This window comes from Oryctolagus cuniculus, chromosome 1 (genome assembly GCF_964237555.1).
Source record: "Oryctolagus cuniculus chromosome 1, mOryCun1.1, whole genome shotgun sequence".
NCBI classification, from domain to species: Eukaryota; Metazoa; Chordata; class Mammalia; order Lagomorpha; family Leporidae; genus Oryctolagus; species Oryctolagus cuniculus.
In genome coordinates, this window is record NC_091432.1 from 200,754,526 (window position 1) to 200,781,377 (window position 26,852).

The 26,852-nt window shown below is 58.0% G+C and overlaps 1 protein-coding gene across 1 annotated transcript in view; it reads right to left on the reverse strand.

Moving 5' to 3' along the window:
- SHB (SH2 domain containing adaptor protein B) overlaps positions 1-26,852 on the reverse strand; it is a 125,123-nt gene that overhangs the window by 22,769 nt on the left and 75,502 nt on the right. Inside the window, exons 3-4 of the mRNA XM_002707961.5 lie at positions 18,839-19,054; positions 4,371-4,542 (exon numbers count right to left, since the gene is read on the reverse strand). Coding sequence (XP_002708007.3) covers positions 4,371-4,542; positions 18,839-19,054 — 388 coding nt within the window. The remainder of the gene's footprint in view (positions 1-4,370; positions 4,543-18,838; positions 19,055-26,852) is intronic.

Here is a 26,852-nt window from a genome sequence, read left to right on the forward strand (position 1 = left end):
CGGGAGGCTCATGCCCTGGGCACCGCACGGCTGGCCCTGTGGCCACCAGTCCTTGGGGATGACAAGGCCAGGTCGCACATTTCAGAGTTACAGAGGGTACCGACTCAGGGGCCACCCTGTCTCTATGATACTCGTGGGCAAACCTCCTCACTCAGGACAGGGCACAGAGCGTGGGGCAGCTGCACTGTGCTCCCATCCAATGGCGCTGGCACAGGCTGGCCACGTGGGCATCCAGGTCGTTGCTTCTGGACCACACGGCAGAGGGGAGCAGCAGAGTCGGGGGTGGGAGCACAGGAGCATGATCACAGGCTCCTAACAACCCGCTGCTTCCATGAGGGTCTCCAGGGGGCAGCTGGTGCTGGGTGGGGCAGCAGCTGGGGGTCAGGGTGACTCCTGCACCTGGCCAAGCCTCTGTCCTTTATCAGGTTAGGGTCACCCAGGCCCTTCTTGGGCTTGTGGGCACAGCTGCTGCAGAGCCTGGGGGGCGGGTAAGGTCACCAAGTGGCAGTGCGGAGCACTGGCAGAGAGAGCCTGAACCGGCCAACCTCCACACACGAGCCCCTCATCTGCACCGCTGCGGGCTCCTGCCAGCCACCGTGGGAGCGGGGACATGCAGGGCCTCTGCAAGGTCTGTCACCAGCACTGCCGTGGGCTCCTGCCACTTTCTAGGCGGTGCCCTCCACAGCTAGCAGCCCGGCTGTGACAGTCACCACCAGAGCCGAGAACGCGAGGCCTGGGGAGTTATGACCGTCTCATCTGTGGGCTGACTAGGAGGTGGTCACGGAGCTGGCCGACCGGAAGGGAAATGTGTGTGTGTGGTGGGGTGCATTTACTGTGCAGACCCACACGGGTTGTCATGGTTAACCCGAGCCCAAGCTGTGCTTGAGACAGGAAGTGCGGCTGTAACTGGGAGATGCACGCGGAGCTGCCCTTGTTTGGCGAGAGCATCTCCCGGGAGTCTGCGTAAGGCAGCCCCAGGGAGCGACAAAACCAGCGTTTCATTAGGAAGCTGAGCCATCCCCAGGGAAGTCCTGCCCACCGTGTGCCCTACCAGGGGCGTGGGGTGGGGTGGGGCCAGGCAGGCCCTCGGCCTCTGGGTACTTGTTAAAGGTAATCCCCAGGGCTAACAGGCTAAGCTGCTGCTTCCTTCCCCTGCGGCTCCCTCCATGGGGAGAGAAAAGCAGGGGACTTGGGGCCGAGGATCAAAGGAGAGAAGGGTCAAAGGGCACCGTGTCAGGGGTCGGGAAGCTGGCTGGGCACTGGGCAGCCTGGACTCCGGCACTCCTGGGGGAGCTGTGCCTGGATGCAGGAGAGGCTCCAGGCCAGGGCATGCTGGGGGTGTGCTGGCCTTCCCGGAGCTGCTGAGTCAGGGCACAACTGGGAATCAGGGAGACTCCGCCACCGCCATCGTCCCGTCCAACATCCGGTAGCTCACTCGATGTTTACTCAGTGCCCGCCTCACCCCTGATCTCACGGGGCTAGCGCACGGAGCGGCAGTCAACAAGCGCACAGGAAGCCACTTCAGATAGCGGCGAGTGCTACGCGGGAGTACTGGGGTGCGGCAGGGGCTGTGCCTGCTCTGCAGTGAGTGGTCAGGGGAGGCCCCGGAGAGCCTGGACTGTGAGAAGGAGCTAGTCATATGATGAGCCAAAAACAATACCTCTGTAGAGGGAACAGCCGGCGCAAAGGCCCTGGGGTAGGAAAGACCTGGGGCCGTCCACATGACAGGTGGCGAGAAGAGCTGAGCAGGGTGGGTGGCGAGGCCCAGTGGGCTGAGGCCTTGTGGGCCAAGGAAAGACATTTTGTTTTATCCTAAGTGTGCTGGAGTGGATAAGACTTTCACAGAGACGCTGCTGGTATTAGCGAGGGAGAAGCCACAGAACTTGGTAACGCAGCAGATGCTGGCATAAGGCAGCACGAGGACTCGACAAGACTCCACTGTGCAGTGTAACTCTGCAGACGTGGCTGGTACGGCGGTACGGAAGCCCGGGAAGGAGCAAGCTCCCCGAACAGCAGGAGTCGCATTCTGAACGTGTTAACCATGAAGCGCCCACTCGGCAGTCGCGATGCCAAGCAGGCAGCTAGGGGTGGGAGTCGGGAGCTCTGGGAGAGGTGTGGGCTGCAGCACCGTGCCTGTGAGTCAGCACCAGGATCCTGGGAGAGACTTCCCGGGGGGAGCCCATGGCAGGAGGCAGGGGGAAACCAGGCAGGGGCGGTCATCCGGGGGCCAGGCAGGAGAGGGGCACTGGTTGGGAGGGCGGCCAGCTCCTCGGAGACACCGTGCACTCAGGTGACGGCTGTCTGCTGAGCGCCTGGTATGTGCCAAGCACTGTTCTAGGCGTGGGGAGGCAGTGGTGACCCAGGCAGGTCTCCACCCCAGGGCGTGTCTGTGTTGGAAGGGGGCAGCAGCTGGTGAGGGGTGGCAGGGCAAGGCTATCTCCTCTCTCCCTTACGTGGACAGTTTGTGACCAGAAGATGGTTAGATGCCGACGGGGACAGTGGTGCAGGAGGCAGGTGTGCTGACCCTGGGCGCCAGAGCAGCCTTTTCCTCCAGGGTGTCCAGGCACAGGTGCGCCAGCCGGTCCTCAGCAACCACCCATCGGACCTGAAGGTGTCTCCTGAGCTTGAGGCCTCGTCAGCCCGGGTGGGCGGACAGGGGACCCTCTACCTAGCGCAGCAGGCCCTGCGGGAAGTGGCGTATGGGCGATGAGTCAGGACTTCTGGAAGGCCGGGGTAATCCTGGGGAGCAGGGATGATGAGGGAGGGAAAGCAGGCAGGACTCTGGACCTGGCCGAACCTTGTTGGGCGGGAATGGAAGAGGCAAGGGAACTGAGCAGCGTGGGCCTAAGGGCCCGGGGAGGGCAGGCCTGTGGACCGGACCCCAGGCCTCTGTGCATCGTTCCGTGCTTGCTGATGTCAACGTGCAGTCTGATCAGAAGTAAGCAAAAGGGCAGTGAACCAAGCTGTGAGCACGGGTTCAAGTCCAGCCCCCTGCTAAGACGCCTGGGAAAGCAGCAGAGGGTGGCCCAAGTGCTTGGGCCCTTGCACCCACATGGGAGACCCGGATGGAGTTCCTTGTCTACAAGCCCCAGCCATTGCAGCCATTTGGGGAGTGAACCCAGGAGATGGAAGATCTCTGTCTCCGTCACTCTGCCTTTCAAATAAATAAATCGATCTTAAAAAAACAACAACAAGAAGACAGACCTCAGCCAGTTAGCCTGCGTGGCTGCGACAAAGGATGGACAACCAGCGGGAGTGGTGGTGCTCCCCAGCATAGTCCAAAGGCAGGAGCTGGGTGGCCTCCAGGGCTGGCAGCTCGGGCCGACACTGGGAAAGCCTGCGTCCTGCTCTCTGAGCGACCCTTGCCCATGAGGGAGGCACTGCAGGTTGCACCAAACACAGAAGCCCCAGGCCAGGCCGAATACGATAGGCGCCACACGCCAGAAAGGCTCCCAGGCGGGCGTGCTGGTGGCTGCCAACCCTTGAGCCAAGTGTGTGCTCAGTGTGAGGTCGTGTGGGGAGCAAGGGCGGGGAAGCGAGGCAGTGTGTGGGGTCAAGGGCAGGAGGCTGGGGTGCACTCCAGGCTGTGAGGCCCCAGCCAAGGCTCTGCACCTCCCTGGATCTGGATTTTCTCATCAAGGCAGTGACGGTGCGTTTGCTTGTGAAGCCAATCACGCACCCGAAGGCACAAAGTTCCTGGAGAAGCTCACTCCAGCCGAGGGATGTGGCATGGTAAGAAAGGGGAAAGGACTTTGGGGGCGACTCCCAGAGCAAATGGTAGGCTGGTGAGATGGAGTTCCACCCTGCAGGTAACAGGGAGCCCCCGAAGGCTGTGGAGCAGAGCCGGGAGATGATAATTACGGGTGGCCGAGGGCCCAGCCCAGCGCAGCGCTGGGGGCAGCGAGGAGCAAAAGGGTGTGAGAACTGGGGGCCAGCACGAACGGGACCTGGCCACTGAGCAGAGGGGAGAAACGCCTGGGAAGAGAGATGGAGAGAGGGGAGGTCTTGCGCAACCGGTATGCAGCAGACGTGCAGAAACAGGACCGCGGCCAGAAAAGAAACCCAGCTGACTCCAAGTCTCACGCTTAGCTTTTCAAGAACTCATCTGCTGCACGGTGGGGACGAGCAGTGCGCACAGCTGTGTGGGCCCTTCCACTCGCCCTCGGAGGCTACGCTGCGGACAAGATGCAGGGCTGGGGGCCCAGGCCTGTTGCTGACTGGTAGGGGGCTCCTGGTCTTCCACGAGCCTCAGGCCCTAGATGAGGGGGAAGCAGGGGCGGAGAGACCCCTGGAGCTCTGCCAAGCCCCGCCCCAGAGCACGTGCTGGAGCGAGGGGGGAGTCGTGAGGACACCACTCCTGCAGAACTCACATTTGCTTCTCCAGCGGCACAGCGGGGTCTACTCTCTCTCCCAGGATCCCGCAGAACTCGGGGCTGCCATGTTTGATGGGCTTGAAGCCCCCACCAGGAGCACGAAGCTGACGCCGCCGGTCCCGGGAAGGCGAGGGGGACGACTGCCGCTTCTCACCGCCGTTAAACTGGGCTGCGGGGGAGAGAAAGGTCGCAGTTACCAGGAGTTCAGCCTAAGGAGACGGGGGGGGCGGGGGAGATGCGGGGGGCCTGTCTGGCCGTTCCAGCTGCTGCTATGCAACTGGCAGGAGGCAGAGCTGCTGGCAGAGCGAGCCACGGCTGGCCAGATTCTGGCTCCTGAAGACAAGACACAGGTGCTGCCCACCCACACGGCACGTCTGAGGGGCTGTGTGTCTCCAGCGAGGGGCAAGGCCCCGTCCTCTGCTCGGTTCTCAGGGGATGAAGTTCTTCCTCCTATCCATTGTGCCAAAACCTGCCTCCAAGTGGCTTTTCCCCTCCTGTCCTGCCCGGGGCCACTCCGGCCACACCTACCTCCTTGCTCCCATGGAGCTCCACTCGGGTCCCCTAACGCTGCTCCTCTTCATTCTGATGGCCTTGCGTGGGCCCCTGGCACAGACTGCCTGTCTTGGACCTGGCCAGCATCCACCTGAGGCCAGCGCGGTGAACCGCATCTAACCGGCTTCCCTCGCCACCCTGGGCCCGTGGGGGTGCCGCTCACCCCAGGGCCCTGCAGATACCCCACAAACAGCTGAAACCAGAGCTGCCAGAAGAGCTCCTGGGAAAGAGCCAGTCCCCCTTTAGCCCACCTGTGGGCCTCAGCTTCTCTCTTAAGTACAGGAATAGCAATGGTACCTACCTCCTGCGGCTTCAACCAGGCGCCTGTGGGGAGCCGCTGCATAATATTTAACTTAATGAACTTCATAAATATTTACTTTTGGGACCAGCATTGCTCCACGGTGGGTTAAGCTGCTGCTTGCCATGCTGGCATCCTTATCACAATGCTGGTTCGAGTGCCGGCTGCTCTGCTTCTGATCCAGTTCCCTGCTAATGCACTTGAGAATGCAGTGGCAGATGGCCCGAGTACTGGAGCTCCTGCTGCCCACATGGGAGACCCGGATGGAGTGCCTGGCTTCGGCCTGGCCCAGCCCTGTCTGCAGGGCCCATCTTGGGGGTGAACCAGCAGATCTTTGTCCCCCTCTCTGTCATCTGCCTTTCAAATAAACAAACCTTAACAAGAAATAATTCCTTTTATCACTACCATGCCTGCTCAATGCAGATACAATACCAGGGGCTTCGTGTAAGGTAGCGAGCTGATCTGAGCCCCTCTGTGAAGCCTGCCAGAGACCAACTCTGTGCCCTGCCTGGGTGACTGAACCTCTCAGAGTCCCCACACAGCTGTGAAAAGGCGCCCAGCACACACAGGATGCTGAGCAGACCAAGCCAGGGCCGGCACAACGCCCAGCTGCAGGCCCACGTTGAGCCACAAGAAGGCAGAGCCTCCTGGCCAACCAGAATGCCAGGCCGTGCCTCTGACCCGATACGCAGCACCCAACCCTCGCTCCTGGAAGGCACTGGGGAAGCCTTGCCCTGATGGGTGCATGGCACTGTCCACCAGGACCCAGGAGCGGGCGTCAACCCGTTCTAGTTTCAGCCACTGAGCAACAGCCACCATCCGGGACCTGCAAACACTTCTGCCCCTCCAGGGCCCGGCAGACATCAGGGAGGGCCGCCCCATCCCCGGGGCTGTGCCCTGCAGCCCGACCTGGCAGGCAGCCTGTCACCTATGACCCTCCACAATGCGCACATACGTGGCGCTAGGCATAGGTCAAGGCCAGGGAAAAATCCCCACCTGCCGCCCTCTTCCAAGAAGCTTCCCCTGACCTCACCCCCGCTCCAAGCCCCACCTCCATCTCAGCCCATGGCACCCTGATGACCGGTTTCCTTGCTGGGTGCCCAGCGAGCCCGAGGGGCTGAACCACATGTGCCCCAGTCTCCACACCTAGCACCGGACCTGCCACATGAACAGGTGTTCAAGGGAGGAGGATTACATGAAGAAACCTAATGAGCTGCTGTTTTGCTTTATTGAGAAAAAATACCGGTTTTCATACCCGATAAATTGGATAAATCCTCCGAATGTCCTAGTCAACACTGTAATTCCCCACTGAATTAATTTATACATTCACTGGCAAGCTTAATAATAGAGCCATATAGTGTAGAGAGAACAGGTGGTGATGACTGACAGGCTTAATTAGGCAAATCATTTCACCTAAAATACAAATATGCAAACTCCCGAGTACAGCAAAAGAAAAAAAAATTAAGAACAAAAGCTCTAAACACAACTGCTTTCATTCCTTCTAATTAAGTTTCTCTTTAATCTGCAATTTAAAGTGGCAATTCTTTTACTTTAGTGATTTTTCTGCAAAAGATAAAGACACAATCCCTCCAAAGAATATCTGCGTTTAGAGAGAATGTGCTCCCCCGTGAGTTGTTGGGACGAGGGAGCCTAACTAATCCCACCTATAGGCAATTAAAAATGGAAGTCGGAACCCTGCAGGGGTGCAGCGAGGCCAGGCACTGGGGAGATGAGGCGCCGGACTCCGTCTGACTTCAGCTCCATTGACACAGGGACCAGACCCCTGTGACTGGTGGAGGGGTCGCCTGGCTCATATCCCCCAGCGCTCAGCCAGACGGCACCTCTGTCTCGTCCCACACACCTTCTGGAATGTTCTGGCCTGGAGACAGGACTCGTCCTTTAAGACCCGGCTCCTCTTCCAGGCTTTTGGGGCTCTCCACGTGGAATGGCAGACCTGACATCCACCAGTCCAATGACAGGAGATGACCCGAGGCACCTCCCAACAAGCTGGCCGTGTGGGCACCAGGCGAGGAGGAGAGGCAGAGGAGCCCCTCCAGGGTCTCGGAGGAGGGCTCAGGCTGTGGTGTGCATACAGGGGCAAGGGGACCTCCAGGAGAGGCTCCCCATTTCAGGGGTCTTCCTTCCCCACACACACCCGGAGGGCTGCCCACCTACTCCACTTTAGGGCGTCTGGAAGCCTCCTAGGCCTGGCACACCCCCTCCAGCAAAGCTTGCTCCAACCCCACCTGCCGAGAGCTCACAGCCCCTGGCGGCCCCTCCCCAGGGCTCTCCCATCAGCTGGGGTGTCCTAGAGGGCAGCGTCCAGGGCAGAGGATCCAGTGCCTCTCTGCCCGCTCCAGGCTCGTCTACCCTGAACTCACTGCAGTGCCTGGCACGGAGCAGGCACTCTGAAAGGGTGTGCCGGGGGCCTGCGTGTGGCGTAGTGGGTTAAAGCTGCTACCCGCAGTGCTGGCATCCCAAATGGATGCCGGTTCAAGTCCTGGTCACTCCACTTCCGATCCAGGTCCCTGCTAATGCATCTGGGAAAGCAGCAGAAGATGGTCCACATGCTTGGGCCCCTGCACCTATGTGGGGGACCCATATGGAGTTCCAGGTTCCTGACTTCGGATTGGCCCAGTTCTAGCCATCGCGGCCACTTGCGAAGTGAACTAACAGATGGAAGATCCCTCTCTGTAACCGCCTTCCAAATAAATAAGTCTTGAAAGAAAGTGTGTACCCAGAGAAATAAACGTATCCCCATGGGGACCACTTCCTTCCTGTCCAGTGCTTGGAGCTAGCCAGAGAGCAACTCCCCAAGCAGATTCTCCTGGGCTACACACTCGCTGGCTCCCCAGTGCCCCACAGCAAGGGCCTACTCCCCTCTGGGGGGCTTGTGGTCCTCAGGGAGCCGGCTCCAGCCTGACCTTCCAGGTGCATCTTCCCCTAGAAAGCCTTCGGGGCTCCCCCTGTCCACGGTGTCCCTTTCTTCACCATTGGGGTCTGCACAACTCCCTGCCAGTTTGTGCAGTGCGGTTCCAATGCTACCTCCTGGGCAAGCTTTGCCCCAAACCCCAGCCAGGACACCTCTGCCCTCTGAGCCCCGAGGCCCCTGCACTGGACGGACGCTCCACAAGACGGGGCTTTGTGCCTGCCTCCTCTGAGGCCCGCACGGCCGATATCCAGTTCCGTCGCACAGCCCTGGGGTTGATCCTCTGCCGCTGTACCCAACTATGTGATCCTGGGTGCGTTCTCTCTGAGCCTCAGCTGCCTTATCTCTGTGCCGGGCTGGGACAGCTGCCCAGTGGAGAGCTGTGGAGGGGTAACAAGGTCCAGGTCCCCCACTCCATGGTCACGGGTGAGCTCATAACCGCTCCTTCCATAGATCAGACGCCACCTTCTCTCCCCGGATTCCTGCTAGAATCCCCAAGCCGCAAGCACCACAAGACCTCCACTTGTTAATCAAGAAAGTCCACTTAGGAACTGGACCTCCACTCAAATGGTCCTACTGGTTTTGAAAAATGCCATCCTCTTTACTTAGCGCTTCCTGTGCGTGAGAGGCAGGGAGGAAACCTGAAGGGCAGCTTCTCTAAAAATCCACTTGTTTGCCTTGAAAGGAAGAAAGGAGACAGGTAGAATCTCCCATCTGCTAGTCACCCCCCAAATGCCTGTAACAACTCGGCTGGGGCAGGGCTGAGCCAAAGCAGGGAACCCAATCTGAGCCTCCCACATGGGTGGCAGGGACCCAAGCACTTGGGCCATCACCTGCTGCTTCCCAGGGTGCACACGGACAGGACGCTGGAATCAAAGTGGAGCTGGTGGGCCGCCACTATGGCACGGTTGGTCAAGCCACCGCCTACAACACTGGCATCCCACACGGGCGCCAGTTCGTGTCCTGGCTGCTCCACTTCTGGTTCAGCTTCCTGCTGATGGCCTGGGGAAAGCAGCAGCAGATGGCCCACATGTTTGGGCCTGCACTCACATGGGAGACCTGGATGAAGCTCTTGGTTTGGCCTGGCCCAGCACAGGCCATTGTGACCATTTGGGGAGTGAGCCAGCAGATAGAAGATCTCTCTCTCTGTAACTTTCAGAATAAATCAATCTTAAAAGAAGTGGAGCTGGAACTGCGACCTGGGCACTGCGACGTGGGATGTGGCGTCCCAGGTGTCACCTTATCTGATGCGCCAGACACTGCCCTGCATGGCTGTCCCCGGAGGTTGGTGCTGTTAATGCCCATGTTTCCAGGAATGAGGCCTGGTGTCAAGGACTCATGCCCCGCACAGAGAGCACAGGCTGCCGCACCAGGCAGCAGCCCCAGCCCTGGCGACCCCTGAGGCACTGTGCTGCTCTCCAGGCTGGGACCCTCCAGCTGCCCCTTGCTGGCTGGCCTGCAGCCTCCAGGAGATGGAGCCTCCTTCAGGCAGACTCAGCACCACTAAAGGAAGGCGTCGTGTGCAGCGTCAGGGGCTCAGGAGGGCCTCTGAGCCTCCAGGCTGGCTGTGAACTTGGCTCGTTTGTAAGCCGCGGGCTGACAGCAGGGCCTGGTGCTGGCTCACGGACCTCCTACCACTGTGGACGTACCAGGTCCAGAGGCTGATCCTTGGTGTGGAGGCCCAGGCTGGGACTCCCTGGTTGTCTGCTCTCCGGGCAGCTGTGACCCCGGGGAAGGTGGGGTGGACTATGTGGCCTCTGGCATCCATGAAAATACCAGAAACATTCACAACGCAGACACCTGCAGATGACAAACTGTTCACTGCCCACTTTCCAGTCACACACACCATGTTGTGTCACCCGACCCTCGCCCACAGACACGGGTCTGCTAATCATTCCCGGGAGGCGTATGTTCTGAAAAAGCTACGCTTGCGCTTCCGATCTTTTTGCACCAGAGTAAACCTATCCCCCCCCCCCCCCCCGGCAGATTCAGAGAGAGAGAAAGGTCTTCCTTTTTCCGTTGGCCAATCCGAAGCCAGGAGCCAGGTGCTTCCTCCTCGTCTCCCATGTGGGTGCAGGGCCCAAGCACTTGGGCCATCCTCCACTGCTCTCCCGGGCCACAGCAGAGAGCTGGACTGGAAGAGGAGCAACTGGGACAGAATCCGGTGCCCCGACCGGGACTAGAACCTGGGGTGCCAGCACCGCAGGCGGAAGATTAGCCAAGTGAGCTGCGGCACTGGTCAAGAATAAAGCTTTTAATTCTATTAATGAACTTCTTGTTCTTTTAATGAACTACCTGAAGGAGACTTCTATTAGAATTCCCACTTTACAGGTGGAGAAATGGAGACCCAGAGAGATGAGAGCCCTTCCCCCCAGCCAGGTCAAGAGCGGGCCTGGCTCTCCTCCCACGTAGGTTGTAAGACAGCGTGCACCTCAGCAAATGTACAGCTCGTGTTTCCAGGATCGCCGACAAGAGGCCTCTGTGTTCACCTCATGGACGCATGCGGGCCCCAGGGCACTGCACTGCCATCCGGCGAGGGAGGAGCGGAGAACAGAGCTCCTCATTGTCACTGCTGCCCGGGTTCCAGGAAGGCCACCGGGCTGGGCGGGCAGGCAGGCAGGCAGGCAGGCAGGCCTGGCCCAGGAGGTGCAGCTCTGCCTTCCAGTCTGTGATCCCTTCCCGCAGGACACGAGGACTCCACGGGTGGGCGCCTGGCCACGGGCAACCCGAGGAGAAAGCCTGATGAGCACGACTAGATAACCCATAGGCAAAAGCCTCCTCAGCCGCCCAAGGCAGCCACCTTCACCTCCGTAGCTCATTTTGCAGGTGAAGAGACGGGGCTGCAGAAGTGACTTCACTCCCCCGAGGTCAACAGCTCTGCTTGAACTGGATGCCCAGCACAAATCCTGTCCACAGTGCAATGCATTCTCAAAACAACTGCAATGACGACAGTGATGCTGAGGGCCGAGGGCCGACCGAGCGCTCACTGCGCCCTGACTCAGCGCCTGGCGCCGCCCCTTTTTACACAGGAAGAAATGGAGGGATCTGCCGTGGCAGCAGGGGGCTTTCTATCCAGGCGCCCTGGCCCAGCCCCACCAACTACACCCACCTGGGACCTGCTCAGGTCTGACGCGGGTGTCTTCTGCAGACACTCCCAGTCCCCAGGAAGTGAGTCTTCTCCCACACACAAACCTGGGACCTGCGTGGGGTGGGCTGGGAACTTGTGGAGATGAGTTGCTCCGGCAGTGTGGCCTGAGGGCCCACCGGCCAGGCACTGCCACACCAGCCTATCCACATGGCATCTGGAGCCGATCCTGACAGGCGGGGACACACTCTCCGCTCCACCTTGGAGTTCAGGCCGGACAAGGCCAAGCACAGCACCCCAGATGCCCTTCCCTGCAGGCTCCCTGCCTCGGCTGCAGACAAGTGCACAGCACATGGACCCCATGGTTCCCTGAGGCTTCAGGAGAACTTGGGGTGCTCTCCTGAGGTTTGATTTAGTTCATCACTTAACACCCCAGTGCTCACGATGCACAAGGAGGCACCGGGAGCTGGGTGGGGGCCCAGGTATGAATGAGGCAGGCCGGTCTCTGTCCTTCTGGACCGGATGCACAGAGACCTGTGACCTGCCAGTGACAGCCTCTCACACCTTGGCCTCTTGCCCCACACAAGAGCCAAGGGCACCTGCAGGAACGTTTCCACTTGTAGGTCACTCAACGAATTCACCCGTCCGTCTGTCAAACAGAAAAGCCGACTGGAAAAACCTGTCCCTCGGTAACACATTAGCCACAGGAAGCCTGCGATCCAGACCTCCCGCTGGAATCCCCCCTTCCTCGTCAGACCTGCTGTTCGCATGTGTTAAACATTAATTACAACTGTTACTCATTACACAGCACAGAGCTCCTGCTTTAGACGCAATTGCTCATTTCTGCCCAGGCCCAGGGCATGCTGGGTAGCTACGTGGGGCAGGAAGCATCCTGGGAGCCCACGGGGTGCAGCAGGCGGCTGTGGCCAGGGCGAAGGTTCCCCGAGGTAGTCTGAGGTCAGGCCTGTTTGTTCCCAGCAGCCGAGGGTGAGTTACCGGGCATGATGGGAATGGTGAGCAGACAGTGCCCATGTGCAGCCTGGGCACCAGCTCCTGCACATGTGCATCTGAGGCCCACGGCGCCACGTCCGGAGGCCAATGCGAGCAGGTGCACCTGCTTCTGCCTCAGCAGCCACCGACGCCACCCCACAGCCACCCAGGGCGAAAGGCCTTTTCTGCACTGGTGATAAACGCACAGGGGAAACAGCGTGGGCTTGGCAGCCTGACCCGAGTTCACTGCTGTGTGACAGTGGGCCAGCTGCTCACCCTCTCTGAGCCTCAGCAGAGTCATCTGTGTGGTGACAACGGAGCAACATTCACCCTGCAGGCCTTCATAGGGTTAACAGACGGCAGGGCCGCGGTTCTGTCTCCCTATTCCTCCTCACTTTAGCCTTATTTGGATTCAGACAACTGAGCAGGCTCAGTTTAGGGCTGTTTAGGAAGCAGGCACAGCTGAGACCTTGGCTTGGCCTTTCTCCACCCTTTCAGCCTTACTGGATGAGACTGGGAGGGTCAGGGGTGGCCACCCAGCATCAGCACAGCGACAAACGTGGCCGTGGCTGGAGCACACAGGAGGGGGCCCCGTCTAACCCAGGTGAGCCTGGGGGGAGGCTTCTTAGGAGGTGACACGCCTTCCTTAATGCAGCCCTGACCCTACACCTACCAGCCAGGTGTACTCAGGGAACTCTCGGGGGTGGGGGTTTGCCAGGTCAGCCACGCCAGCCTCACCTGGCCCTTCTGAACCAGCACTCTGAGGGCGGGGTCCCACAGTCACTCTAACACTTCCTCCAGGTGACTCAGGCTGGAGACTCCCGCTCAGGCACACCAACCACTTCCACCCCACAAGGGGAGGGGCCCCCACACCCAGGGGACCAGTGGCCCAACCTCGGGGAGGGGCCGAAGAACGGAAGACTCTGCAAACTTGTGAAGCAAACTGCTGCTAGGATTCGGAGGTAGGATTTCCTGGAGCACCGGGGCTGTTTCTGAGGCCGGCCCTGCTTCTCACTGCCAGGCAAAACAGGGAATGAGCCTCGTTAATGGGCCCTCGGCGGCCGCTCAGAATCTCTTTATGGATATGGTCTTTATATTAAATGAGATTTTATTTAATACAGCAAGCCTCCCCTGCACACCAATAACAAATCTGATAACGCACCAGCCTCTAGGGCTTGCTATGCCTTTTCAGCCCAATCTTTCCCCTGGATCTCCAGAGACCCAGTACGACCACAGCTGTGCCTATCCCCATTTTACAGCCGGGACAATGGAGTCTCAGGGAGACGGCACAGCCTGTCTGGGCCCCGAGGCTGCTGGGTGCTGAACATGGGACTGTCCGACTCCTTCTACTGCCCCAGGGGTCCCGATGTACAGGACAGCCTGTCTTAAATGTTCTGGGGCAGAGAAACGCGCCGAGGAGTTAGCACCCAAGTAAAACCGTGCTGTGCACAACACCCAGTTCGAGACATAGGTCTGTCTTCCACTTTTGCCAGCAGGCAGACCTGTCACCGGCTGCGCCCGGGACACTGCCTGAAAAGTAATTTCAACGGAGACAAATCTTCAGACGGTGAGTCACACCCCAAAAGACTGCTTCCTGAGGATCTCTAGCTAGAGAGCCCTTCACACACACCTCTGCCGCCCGGCTCCTCCACCGAGCACCCCAATTACCTGCAGCTCAGACTCTACTGCGAGTGAAGACACCCTTAGCTCCACCCACTGAGCTCATCTCCTGTGTCTGGCCTGGCTGGTTTGGCCAGGGAGTCTTCAGAAGCCCCCTGCCCCACCCCCCACCTCAGTTTCCCCAGAAGCACAGCGGAAGTGGGCCATGTGGAGCGGGGTCCCTCCCTGTTCTGAGGGGTGGCAGAGCGTGACCAGTGTACAGCACGACTCTGGTGGCTCCCGTGTGGGCAGGCCCTGCGCTCAGCAGGGACCTCGCCAGCGGCACCGCAGCAGCCGAGGCTGTGGGAGGTATGCACTGTGGGACAGCATGGGAGGCCTCCCCCAGTTCCAGTCATGCATGCTGGCCAGCACGGGGGAGGCGTGCATCCCACAGGACGAGGGCGTGGGCTCTGGAGCACTTGGCCAGCCACTGGCCAGCTGGTTCCTCCCTGTCTTTGGGCCTTAGTTCCCTTATCTGTGGAAGGAGACACTGGCCCTCCCAGAGGAGGATGAGCGCTGGCCGGGACGCTGCACTTCCCTGCAGTAGGGACTCCCTGTCGCACTTCCCACGTGCGGGCACCGGGGCTCCCAGGGCAGCTACAACCCCTGCCCCCTCCACCAGGTTTGCTGCTGCTGCCCGTGGGCCTCTCCCTCTGTGCAGCCTCCACTTGTTCCCCTCACCATCGGCACCACAAAGCCTGGGGCCGGGCAGACCTACCACCAGACAGGGTGGCAGCCTTCCAGGCTCCTTGGGCTGTGCACTCGTAGGTGGGCTCAGAGCTGTATGGCAGGTGGTGCTCCGGGAGAGGAGGCCATTTCTGGACTTCCATGGGGCCTCACAATGCACTGCTGTGAAGACTCCAAAGGAGAGGCCAGCACCATAGCGTAGCAGGTAAAGCTGCTGCCTGCAACGCCAGCATCCCATGTGGTCGCCGGTTCAAGTCCCGGCTGCACTTAAGATCCAGCTCCCTGCTAATGTGCTTGGGAAAGCAGTGAAAGATGGCCCAGGCAGTTGGGTCCCCGCACTCACGTGGGAGACCTAAAAGAAGCTCCTGACTCCTGGTTTCGGCCTGGCCCAGCCTCAGCTGTTTTGGCCATTTGGGGAGTGAACCTGGGGATGGAAGACTTTTCTCTCTCTCTGCCTCTGTCTCTCCCTCTCTCTAACAATGCCTTTCAGATGAATAAATCTTTAAAAAAAAAAAGATTACAATATAGGGAGAGCAGGGAGTGACTCAGCTAGCTCTGGCAGGTGAGATGGGGGCTGACAGCTTGATGGACGCCACAGAGTCTGTGGTGACACCTGGCCCCGTGTGTGTCCCGGGGACTAGGGCTGGGCTCTGTGAGCACAGGCCACACCAGTTTCTTGGAGTGAGAGTATGTAGCGAACACCCAGGCTTCCTGGGAGTGCATGTGGGATTTCTCACCCCTCAGCTCCGGTGCAGACTGAGAAGGGGGCTGTCAATCCCAAGGAGCTAGGACACCTTACAGCCTATGACAACTGGAGACAGAATCGGAGGCTGCGGGCAGCCCGATTGAAACCGGAGGTCATGACTGCATAGGCTGGGCCAGAGCCGCCAGCCTGGAAAGGCCGTGGTTCCCTGGCAAAGGGCCTCTCTGCACAGCGGCCGTGCAGGCAGCACCAGAGGACGGAGGGCACTGTGGCACCACAGCCAGGACACAGAGAGCCTGGTCTCCCCTCGCCCGTCTCTGAGCAGCAGGCTAGGGTCCCCCACTAGAATGAAGCCTGGCAGCACCCCTGCAACTGAGTTCGGGGCCAGCTCCCCCTGCTGCAGGGCCAGGCCAGCTTGCAGGCCTCCCCAGGGCGGGGAGGGACAGCTCATGACACACTGCCAGGTCCACGTGGAATGCTCACTGCTCACCTGGGCCAAAATCCCCGTGCCTCAGTGTTGGCAAGCCTGGCTCAGCCCACAGGGGCCCCAAGTGCTACATGCTTTGGAAACCTGAAACCACTGAGCAGCTTCCCTTCCAGGCTAAACATGCAGAAGCAGAGAATACAAGGGTGGAACACAGAGGAGGAGGATTCTGCCCAGCAAACTTCACACGACGGGCTCGCTACCCAGCCACGGATCCTGTACCCCAGGCTGCCAGCTCCAGGCAGTGAGCGCCCAAGAGCCAAGAGGGACCGTGTGGGCATTCCTGATGGGTACTGGTACTGCAGGGCCCAGCCAGGCACTCCCTGGCCACACGGGTGACTTTCTGAAGAAGACGTCCACACATATACACAGCCCTGCTACCTGACAGGTGGCCCTGCCGCCTCTCACTCCACTTCTGTTCAGGGCATGGGGACCCGCGGAGGTGCGTCTCGCCTGCCAATGCCGTGCCCCACAGCCTCTGCCCACGGAGCCAGGCAGGATGCAGTCCTGACCAAAGGCCAGTGTGCACAGCATCCCTCCAGCACAGTGCTGTCTCTGCCCCAGCAACCAGAGCAGAGCCAGGAGCACCAGCTCTGGAGCAGCAGACGCAAAGGGAAGTGACCTGACGAGACAGAGACAGGGACAGGAGTCCGCATCTGTCTTCTCTTAGCAGTCCAGGGTGTCAGATATGTGGTGACCCCGGGGCAGTAACCAGGACTTGTGGGCTCAGAAACCGATGGTGCTGAGGCCTCAGGGTCCTTTGGGCAGAAGTGCGTGCGTGTGTGTGTGTGGGGGGGGGGGGGGGTAAGGTTCTTGCCCGAGAACCACAGGAAAGTTGTGGTCTTGCAGTGGAGGTGCTTCTCACTCCCACGTCCACACACACCGCCTGGGGAACTTGTCAAAGCAGAGCCAGAACGCTGGGTGAAGTCATTGCTGGCGACACCGGCATCCGGTATCAGAGTGTCAGTTTGAGGCCCGCCTGCAGTACTTTCTATCCAGCTTCCTGCTCAAGTGCCTGGGAAGGCAGCGGAAGATGGCCCAGGTGCTTGGGCCCCTGCCACCCACATGGGAGACCTGGATGGAAGATTTCTCTGTTTCCTCCTCTCTGTCACTCCTGAAAATCAACTTTTTTTTTTTTTTTTTTAAGATCTATCCATTTATTCGCAAGGCAGAGTTACAGAGAAGCAGAGGCAGAGAGAGCAAGAGAGAGGTGTTACATCTGCTGGCTCATTCCCCAGATGACCACAATGGCTGGAGCTGTGCAAATCTGAAGCCAGGAGCCAGCAGCTTCTCCCAGGTCCCCCAGGTGGGCACAGGGGCCCAGGCACTTGGGCCATCTTCTACTGCTTTCCCAGGCCATAGCAGAGAGCTTGATCGGAAGTGGAGCAGCCAGGACTAGAACGGGCGCCCACATGGGATGCCGGCACTGCAGGTGGCAGCTCCACCAGCTACACCACAGCGCCGGCCCCAATCAATCAATCTTAAACCAATGAGACTTGGCTTGCACAGGTCTAGGGTGGGGCCTGAGGCCCTGTTCTCCTAGCTGGCTCTCAGGGGACACAGACACTGCTAGTCCAGGGACCGTGCTCTGAGCAGCGAGACAGCTGCCCTTGTGTGACCTGTGAGCAGCTGGACCAGGCCAGGGTGAGAGCCTGCACCTGCTGTTCTCACTACGTGGCCCTTGGTGTCCACTGGAATCGCCACAGGAGCCTGTCAGCCCTTTCATCAAACTGCTGTTTGCCCGGAGCCTGGAAGGCACCAGCTCCTTCCACACCCGGAGAGGCCCGGGCACCTTGTGGATTCCCGTAGGTCTGTGAAGAGAGGCAGCTGCAGAACACAGCAGAGACCTGTGAGCTCCTCCAGCAACAGGGCCACCTTGTCTTTGGCTCTCAGCCAGGCCCTGCAGTTGCAGAAAGGTGACGAGACAGGGTATCCTTGAGGCGCTCATGGCCTGACAGGCGAGACCGACACCTACAGAACTAATTCTGAGTTGGTGTGAGAAAGGTCCCCCTAGTGACGCATGCAGCCAACTCGACAGGCCAGGGGAGACAGGGGGTTGGGGGGTGAGGTGGGACCACAAGGAAGTCTGCAGCATACACGGCTACATTTGAGCTGGGCCTGCCACCAGGCGCAGGACTGACGTGGGTAGGGGGAGGCAGGGAAGGTGTCTGGGCAGGAACTCGGGCTCTGCACGTGGCACGCTGTGCCCAGGGAACTATGAGTAGCATATTCTGGGACAGCTCAGACATCAGCTGAGGGGCCCTGGACCAGGCCGGGGCTCCCTGCTGGGCGCTAGAAAGAGAAGACAGGTCTAGTAGTTTATGAACAAATTGCAGGTTCCCTAGGCCCAACATACCCCCAGGCCCTTCAATGTGGTGAGAGTTAAATTGCTGCCGCCTGTTGATCTTTTTTTTTTTCCCTCAAAGATTTATTTTACTTGAAAGGCAGAGTTAGAGAGAGACAGAAAGAGAGACAGAGAGAGTGAGAGTGAGAGCTTCCATCTGCTGGTTCACTCCCAAATAGCCTCAATGGCCAGGGCCGAGTCCGGCTGAAGCCAGGCACTTTGTCTGGGCCTCCCACGTGGGTGCAGAGGCCCAAGGACTTAGGGCATCCTCCGCTGCCTTCCCAGGCACATTAGCAGGGAGCTGGATGAGAACTGGAGCAGCTGGGACTCGAACCAGTGTCCATATGAGATGCTGCATCACAGGTGGCGGCTTTACCAGCTACACCACAGTGCAGGCCCCAAGAACTGCTTTGAGGTCTGGTTTTCTCTTAGTTTCTTAGAAAGCTCAGTCTAAAATCTGGACGCTTGGCTTCAGTGAGCAAGGGTGTCCTCCACAGGACCGAGAAAGTCAGCAGATGACAGCTTGGGCTCAGAACCCTGCAAGCCAGACCCAGATTTTGTCCTCGGCCTGGCCCCCCTCCCTCAGGGACCCACGTCATCTCTGAAGGCCCAGCTATAACAGGAAAAAGCACAGCCCATGCAGCTGGTAGAAGCCCCAGAGCCTGTGGCAGGGCAGGGGGAGACGGCTGCACAGACACCCTTTTTCCCATGGTGCACGCTTAGCGGGGCCCTACCTGCCAGGGCCGGGATGGTGACCCGGTTCCACTCCCACGGCTGGTCGTACTCGTCGGCAGGCCTGTCGTCGTCCTGGGGCAGCTTGCTCTCGCGCAGCCGGGGGCTCACCGTGCTCTCCGAGTCCGAGTCGCCGCTTTGGCCTTCGGGCTCATAAGGGGTGTCGTATAATTGGATGCCTTTGTGCTGGGACCGGACACTTTCCTGCCTCTGGAATTCTGCAGGCCAAAAGGAAGGAAGCAGAGATGTAATGGGCGTGTAGCATGTGCTTCCTCCCCGGGGATCCCCACCAGGGCACACCCGGAGTTCAGAGCCGCCGGCGGCCAGGGAGGCCAGCACTGGAGGGGAACAGGCTCCTGTCTGAGGTTTACAGCTCTCCTGCCCATGAAAGTGGCGCCCTGCTCTCACTTGTGCACAAGGACCACAGGCTCAGGGCCTTGCCTGCGTCAACCCATGGAGCTCGGTCTTTTTTGTTTTAAAAAAAGAAACATTTAGTTACTTATCCGAAAGGCACAGCGAGAACAAGAGAGAGAGAGAGAAAGTTTCCATTTGCTGGTTTACTCCCCAAATGCCGGAAACAGCCAGTGCTGGGCCAGGCTCAATCCAGTAGCCTGGAACTCCATCTGGGTCTCCCACTTGGGTGGCAGGGTCTCAAGTGCTTGAGCCATCACCTCTGCCTCCCAGGTGCATTAGCAGGGACCTGGATTGGAAACCGAGTAGCTGGGACTTGATTGGCACTCCGTTATGGGATGCCGGTGTCCTAAGCACTGTGCTGCAACGCTGGCCCCGATCTCAGTCTTAAAGGGCGGGCTCAGACGTGACCATGAAGCCACAGGTTTGCTCTGACACCTGCCCAGTTCTCTTGATCGACAGTTGAGTAGGGGGTTGGTCTTCCCCCCTGAGGCAGTCCCCAGCTGTACAAGAAGGAGACTGGGTCAAACGATCCCCAAGTTCCCACCCAACTCACATACTCACTTCAAAGAACCAACAAGCAAAGGATCTCCCCAGTGAGATCGCAGATGGCTCTTTTTCCCCTGCGAAGCTCCATGGATCTCTCCCCTGCCCCAGAACCCGCCCCGACCAGGCTGTCATCTGACAGACCTACACAGCCCCAGGTTTTGGAGGCATCCGTTTCGCTTCTGAAGGAGGAAGGGATGCCTGCAATGTTCCGGACAGGAGGCTAAGGCCTGGCTCTGGGTGGGCTGGGGAATGAGCACCCCTCTGGACGAGGCCCCAGCCGGGACATTCATGTTGGCTGCTGCTTGTCCTGGGAGACAGCAGTGCTGGAGAGACGGACGCTAGGACATGCATCAGGTGCTTCCTGGTCGCGGCAGGAAACGTGGTTCGCTTTGGCTCGTGACACCGCTGTGTGCAGGGCCCGTGCTGGGGATGCGGGGAAGGCTGGCTGGCTGGCTAGGCTGCTCTCAGGAAGCCCACAGGTGCCCGACTGCCAGAACCCTTGCAGGTACCGGGGATTGGGGCCCGCTGGCAGGAACGGGATGGCCTGGCAGCCGACAGGAGGGGCCGGCATGGCCTGTGGGAGGACCGGGCGTGCAAATGGAGGAACATGCTCACCACCTTCTTGAGGTTTTATTGTGGTGATGTACGTGACATTCACCATTTTAGCCTCAACAAAGGGCGCGATTCAGTGGCATGGATGCACTCGCAAGGCTGCACAACTGCTGCTCCTGTCTGCCTCACGGATTGTATCGTCTTCCCAAACAGAAGCTCCATCACTAAATACTGACTTCCCAGCCCCCTCCCAGCTCTGGATGCCTGTGTACTTCCCGTCTGACTCTGACCACTCCAACTGCCTCTTTTTATTATTATTATTATTTATTTGACAGATAGAGTTAGACAGTGAGAGAGAGAGAGAGACAGAGAGAAAGGTCTTCCTTCTGTTGGTTCACCTCCTAAATGGCCGCTATGGCCGGAGCAACGCCGATCCGAAGGCAGGAGCCAGGTGCTTCCTCCTGGTCTCCCAAGCGGGTGCAGGGCCCAAGCACTTGGGCCATCCTCCAGTGCCCTCCCGGGCCACAGCAGAGAGCTGGACTGGAAGAGGAGCAACCGGGACTAGAACCTGGTATCCATATGGGATGCTGGCACCGCAGGCGGAGGATTAACCTAGTGAGCCACAGCGCTGGACCTCCAACTGCCTCTTACAAGTGGAATCTGGTATTTGTGCAGCTGTGACAGCTTCTTTCTTTCAAATATTTATTTATTTTAATTGAAAGAATTAGGGAGAGCGAGCGAGCGAGCAGGCTGTAATCCACTGGTTCACTCTCCAGATGGTCACAGTGGCTAGGACTGAACCAGGCTGAAGCCAGGAGCTTTAGCTGGGTCTCCCATGTGGGTGGCAGAGGCCCAAGCACTTGGGCCATCTTCCACTGCTTTCCCAGGAGCATTAGCAGGGAGCTGGATCAGAAGTGGAGCAGCCGGGATATGGGATGCTGGCATCTCTGGCAGCAACTTCACCTGCTACGCCACAACATCGGCCCCAGGCTAGTCTTACTTAGTGTGATGTTTCTGAGTTTCTTGCGTGTTGCAGCAGCACGTGCTGGAACCCCTTCTGGCTAAGGCTGAGGAACATGCCACTGGATGGGTGCTCACTGTCCACCTGGGCTAGAACACCAGGTCCAAGGAGGTGGCACTGACACACTCACGAGGTTGCACAAGGAGGTGAGGGTGTGGAAGTGAGACTTCATTAAATGTGTGTTGGGGGGTGTTGAGAGTTGAGCCCTTTCAGCTCCCTCAATCAGGAGTCCTGATGGCTTAAGGACATGGCAGAAGCCCACACGGGGTATGTGCCTTGAGGAACAGCTAATGCGAGCTGGGAGGGACAAAGCCCTTCTGAGCAAGAACAGAGCTTTTAGGCCGGGCTTTATGATCCAAGGCCAGCTCAGAGGGCACATAAGAACCCCCGCCCTGCCCCCCGTGCCCCGTGAAACAAAACAGATGCTTCACATACAAAGAATGAATGAGAACAAAACCAGTCGGTGGTGCTTGCTGGGAGGGGGCCAGGGACTTGCTTTTTTCCCTGCTGAAAAGGGAGATTTGCAAGGGCTGGAGAGCTGGGGGGAGACACTTCGCTTGGCAAAGAATAATTTTCTCTCTCTAGACAGAGTGAAAAGGGAAAACCCTCACAGTGTGATTCTCAGGCGCCCTAAAATCACGTCTCTGTGAGATACCCCAGACCTTGGCAAAACGTGACTTCTATTGGGCCAAGTGAGAAGCCTGGCATTTTCTGTGCAGAGGGAGGAAGAGGTGATGAGAAACAAGAACTACACCAAGGTAGAACTTTGCTACATTAAGGTGAAGATGCTATAGGGACCGGTGCTGTGGTATACCAGGTTAAGCCACCACATGCGACACCAGCAACCCATAGAGGCACCAGTTTGAGTCCTGGCTGCTCTACTTCCGATTCAGCTCCCTGCTAATGCTCCTGGAAAAGCAAAGGCAGATGGCCCAAGTCCTTGGACCAGCCACATGGGAGACCCAGATGGAGTTCCTGGCTCCTGGCCTTGGCCTGGCCCACCCTGGCCATTGTGACCATCTTGGCAATGAACCAGAAGATGGATGATCTGAGTATCTCTCTCCCTCTCTGCAATTCTGTCTTTCAAATAAATAAAATAAATCTTAAGGAAAAAAACCCCAACATACTGTAAATCAGTAAATCTACTGACGTCTCCACGGAGCTGCTTTGCAGAGGTCTGGCGGTCAGCACTGCTCACCCCCTGGCTCTGAAGTGTCACCTGCTGTCGGGAGGATTCCCAGGGCTGTGGCTGCTGGACAGACAGCTGGCGAGGCCCTGCCCTGGGTAAAACACCGTCCTGCTCGCAAACAGGCCAGCACCACGCAGCGATTCACACACACATTTGCCACACTCTCACTCAGAGCCCTGTCCTGAACAGATGCTCGGCAGGCGTGGGTGGGATAAGCGAAGCAGAACTCAACAGCCAGAAGCCACTCCTTATCCCAGATTCCAGGGAGAAAGCACCGTGCCCAGGAGAGATGAGCATCCCATGCAAACAGCAGCCCAACAGGAAAACACGTGCTGTAGACAGATGTGCTGTTGGGTCAGAGGGACCTGCGCACACCCCTCTCCTCCAAGATTCACTGTTCCAGCAGCATCTGCACGCTACCAAAGCCAGGCTGGTAACGCGTGCGGTTAGGGCAGGGCTGTTCCGATGGCAATCACTCCATCCAGCCTTCCCTTGTATTACACGGTGAATTCAAATTTTCATTAAGGCCCCAACAATAGGCAACAGTTAAGTAAATTATGGCACGTTAACTGGATGGAATATTAAGCAGCCATTAAAATGATAAATTGGAAGATTATGGAGCTACGCGGCAGAGCGTGCATGAAATTATGCTAAACCGCAAAGTAAAATATGAGAGTGTTCGTGTGTCGAGGGCAGAGTGGATCGTGCAGGCTTTCTGAGCAGGTCCCCGGCACCGCCACACCCCAGGGGAATGCCGCACCACACATCTCGCCCGCCACGTCCAAACCCTGCTGAGTACCGACAAGCTGGAATAAAGGGGTGCGGGCCCGAGACAGCGTGGCAAACAGCTGCCGCACGGCGGGGAGGGGATTATTGCGTCGTTATTTCTGAAAATTGTTTTAAATAATGAATAAAGATGTTAGTAAAGCAAAAACATGTAATTAAGCCAGGAACAGGTGAAAGTAAATATGATTTTGTGCAGGGCGGCCTTCCCGGAGCTGTGCAGCCTCAGGAAGTAGCTGCCGCTGCTGGAGGGGAGAGCCCTATTCAGGGGGCAGCTCCTCTCCCAGGAGAGGGCCACCTCACCAGGCCAGCTCAGTGGACGTCGCTGTCTGCGGCCTAACGCCCAGGCCCGTCCCCCTCATTAGCCAGGCCGATCTGTGACGGCCCAGAGACTGACCTGACAGCGGCGCTGGCGACCATCTGTTTTAAGTCACAAGTTATTGGGGCATCACCATCTACACGCTCAAGGAAAACGCCCTTGAATGTTGGGTGGCAGGCTGTGTTTTCACGCCTCTTAGGCAGCGAGCAGAAACATTAAATTGACAGGGTGGGGATTTCCGCTGAACTCGGGAGCACAAAGGTTTTCAAGTGGGACGACGTGGGGAGCAAGGACGGAAAAACGGGGCCCTTTCCCTGCAATCAGAGCACGTCAGCAAGGCCTGGGCAGGTGCGCTGCTCCTGTGGCCGTGCAGAGGCCTGACCTTGGGAACAGACAAGGCAGGGGCTGCAGAAGGCAGCCAGGACCAGCCGGGTGCCACCCGGAGCCTCTTGAGTGGGTCTGCTGGGGGCTTAGAGATGCCCCGGGCTTCAGCTCTGCTCGGCACTGGCATCCCTTTTTTCAAACACAGACTTTACATTTTAAAGAAGTCTTAGGTACACAGTGAAATTGAGAGGGATTAAAGTTAGTGGAAAATGCATACTGTGGAAGAGCTATGTGCGGACTTCAAACTTGCATGCCTCTAAATAAACTGACCTCTTAGCTCCCTCTTCCCACAAACTTTTTGATGGTCCCTGGTCCAAACAAGCACACCGACCCGTTAGCAACATGCCCACCCTGTGACTGGTGCACCGACACAGCCTCATCACCCAGAGTCCACGGTGGACATCAGGGTTTTTATGATGACGCGTGTCTGCTCTCACGGTGTCTTGCAGTGCAGCCCCACTGCCCTGAAACCCTTCATCCCTCACCCCAACTCCTGGCAACTGCTGTTCTTTTCCTGAATGTTACGGAGTTGGAATCATACAGTATACAGCTTTTCAGATTGGCTTTTTTTTCTTAGTAACATACATTTAAGTTTATGTCTTTTCATGTCTTGTCATGCCTTGATAGCTCGTTTTTAAAAATATTAATTTATTTGAAAGACAGAGATATATATATAGAGAGAGACACAGAGGGATCTTCTACATGCTGGTTCACTCCTAAAATGCCTGGAACAGCCAGGGCTAGACTAGACTAAAGCCAAGAGCCAGAAACTCACTCCAGGTCTCCCAGGTGGGTGGCAGGGAGCCAAGTGCTTCAGCCGTCACCTGCTGCCTCCCAGGGTGTACAACAAAAGAAGCTGGAGCCGAAAGAGAGATGGGACTCAAACCCAGGCACTCTGATGTGGGCTGTGGGCATCTCAAGTAGTGGCTTAACCCCTGTGCCAAATGCCTGCCCTGGCTCATTTCTTTTTAGTGCTCCATAGTACCTCATGGTCTGGGTACACCGAAGTATATTATCCAGTCTCTTACTGAAAGACATCTTGGTTGCTTCCCAGTTCTGGCACTGTAAGTAAAGCTGTTATACTCACGTGCAGATTTCTGCAGGGATATTACTTTCCCAATCCCAGGTACAGGCTGAGTGTCCCTTAGCTGAACTCTGAAGGGTTCCAACATTTCCGAGTCTCAGAACGGGGGCAGCATTCTGGACGTGGAGTGTTCAGACTTGGGATGCTCGACCTGTAGTTTGGCTCCTGTATGCTAGGATACGAGCACGAGTGGCTGCTCCGTTCTGCCCTGCCAGCAGCAACGTGTGAGACCTTCTGCTGTGTGTCTCTTTTTCCCTGCTCCGCTGCCAGGAAGCTGAGTTAACTGTGACAGGGAACCTTAGTAGCTGTGACAGCTTAGGTAAGGGTGCATTCATCTGCCCTTTCTTCTAGATGGATTTTTATTCTTTTCCTAATAGCCTTGATATGTTTGGGACATGATGGACAGCCTCAAATTTGTATTTTGATAGAAAATGGACACCCATCTAAATAAATACATGATATAATTTATAGTATCTTTTATCAGCAAGGAGTTTAGAAGAAAATCAAACGCTTGGGGCCAGCATGTTGGCACAGTGGGTTAAGCTGTCAACTGTGACGCCAGCATCCTATATCAGAGTGCTGGTTCAAGTCAGCTGCTCCGTTTCTGATCCAGCTTCCTGCTAATGTGCCTGGGAAGGCAGCGGAAGGTGGCCCACGTGGGAGACCCTGATAGAGTTCCTGAATCTTGGTTTTGGCCTGGTCCAGCCTTGGCTGTTGTAGTCATCCAGGGGAGTGAACCAGAGGATGAAGATCTCGTCTCTGTCTCTCCTGTACTCTCTGGTGCTCTGCCTTTCAAATAAGTAACTATTAAATTAAAAAAATAAAAATCACAGTAGCACCAGACTGAGCGAGGAGCCTCCCAGGAGCTGTGGTGGCTGATGTTTGTTGTGTACAAGCCGCCGCCAGGCCAGCTTCCAGGACACCACAGCAGACAGGCATGCGAACTGTTCAGACAGCTGCTGGCGAAAGGCCCTCCCTGCTGACCGGGTGCTGTGATGGGTGTGTGAATTCAGGGGCCCCTCAGAGGCTGAGGATGGGCAGCCTAAGACAGCAGCTTCCCATGCATGCCCTTTGTAGGCCAGCAAGGGCAGGGCAGGGCAGAGCCTGGAGACAGCCCAACTCACACACAACACAAGCAGGAGCACCCCTGCCCCCGCTAGTCGTTTCCGGAGCTGTCCAGAAGCCAGGAGACTGACTAATTGGAGTTCTTGTGCCATCTCTTTTCCAGGCAAGCACAGCAACACCCAAGCCACAGAGGGTGAGCTCTGCGGAAGCAGGGGCGTGGAGCAGGAACAATGGCCATACACAGCGGCTGGGTGGCTGCTCCTTGGCAAATCCTCCCCGCCTGCTCTCTTGTGCTCGGCCCTGGGGTGAGGGAAAGGCCCGGCTGTGCAGTTAGCAAGCCTGAGTTTGCTCCCTTCCTTCACCCACCTGGCCAGGGACTTCTCGGGAGCCCCCTCTGGACTGAAGCACCAGAGGGGAGACTCTGCCTCCCCCCGCACCTGCTGCCAACACATGTGCTTTCATCACAGCGAACAAGGCCACGCAGGCCTAGGTGGCCGCACGGTTACCACCGCGTCAGCCCAGCCTGTCACTCTGCATCTTCCAGTGACCGCTTTTGCGTGCAGAGGCCGGGTCCTGGCGCCGTCCCCCGTGGAGACTCACTGGGGTGAACTCACTGCTGCTGAGGGCCCACGCAGGGAGAGACTGGGCCTCCTTTTAAA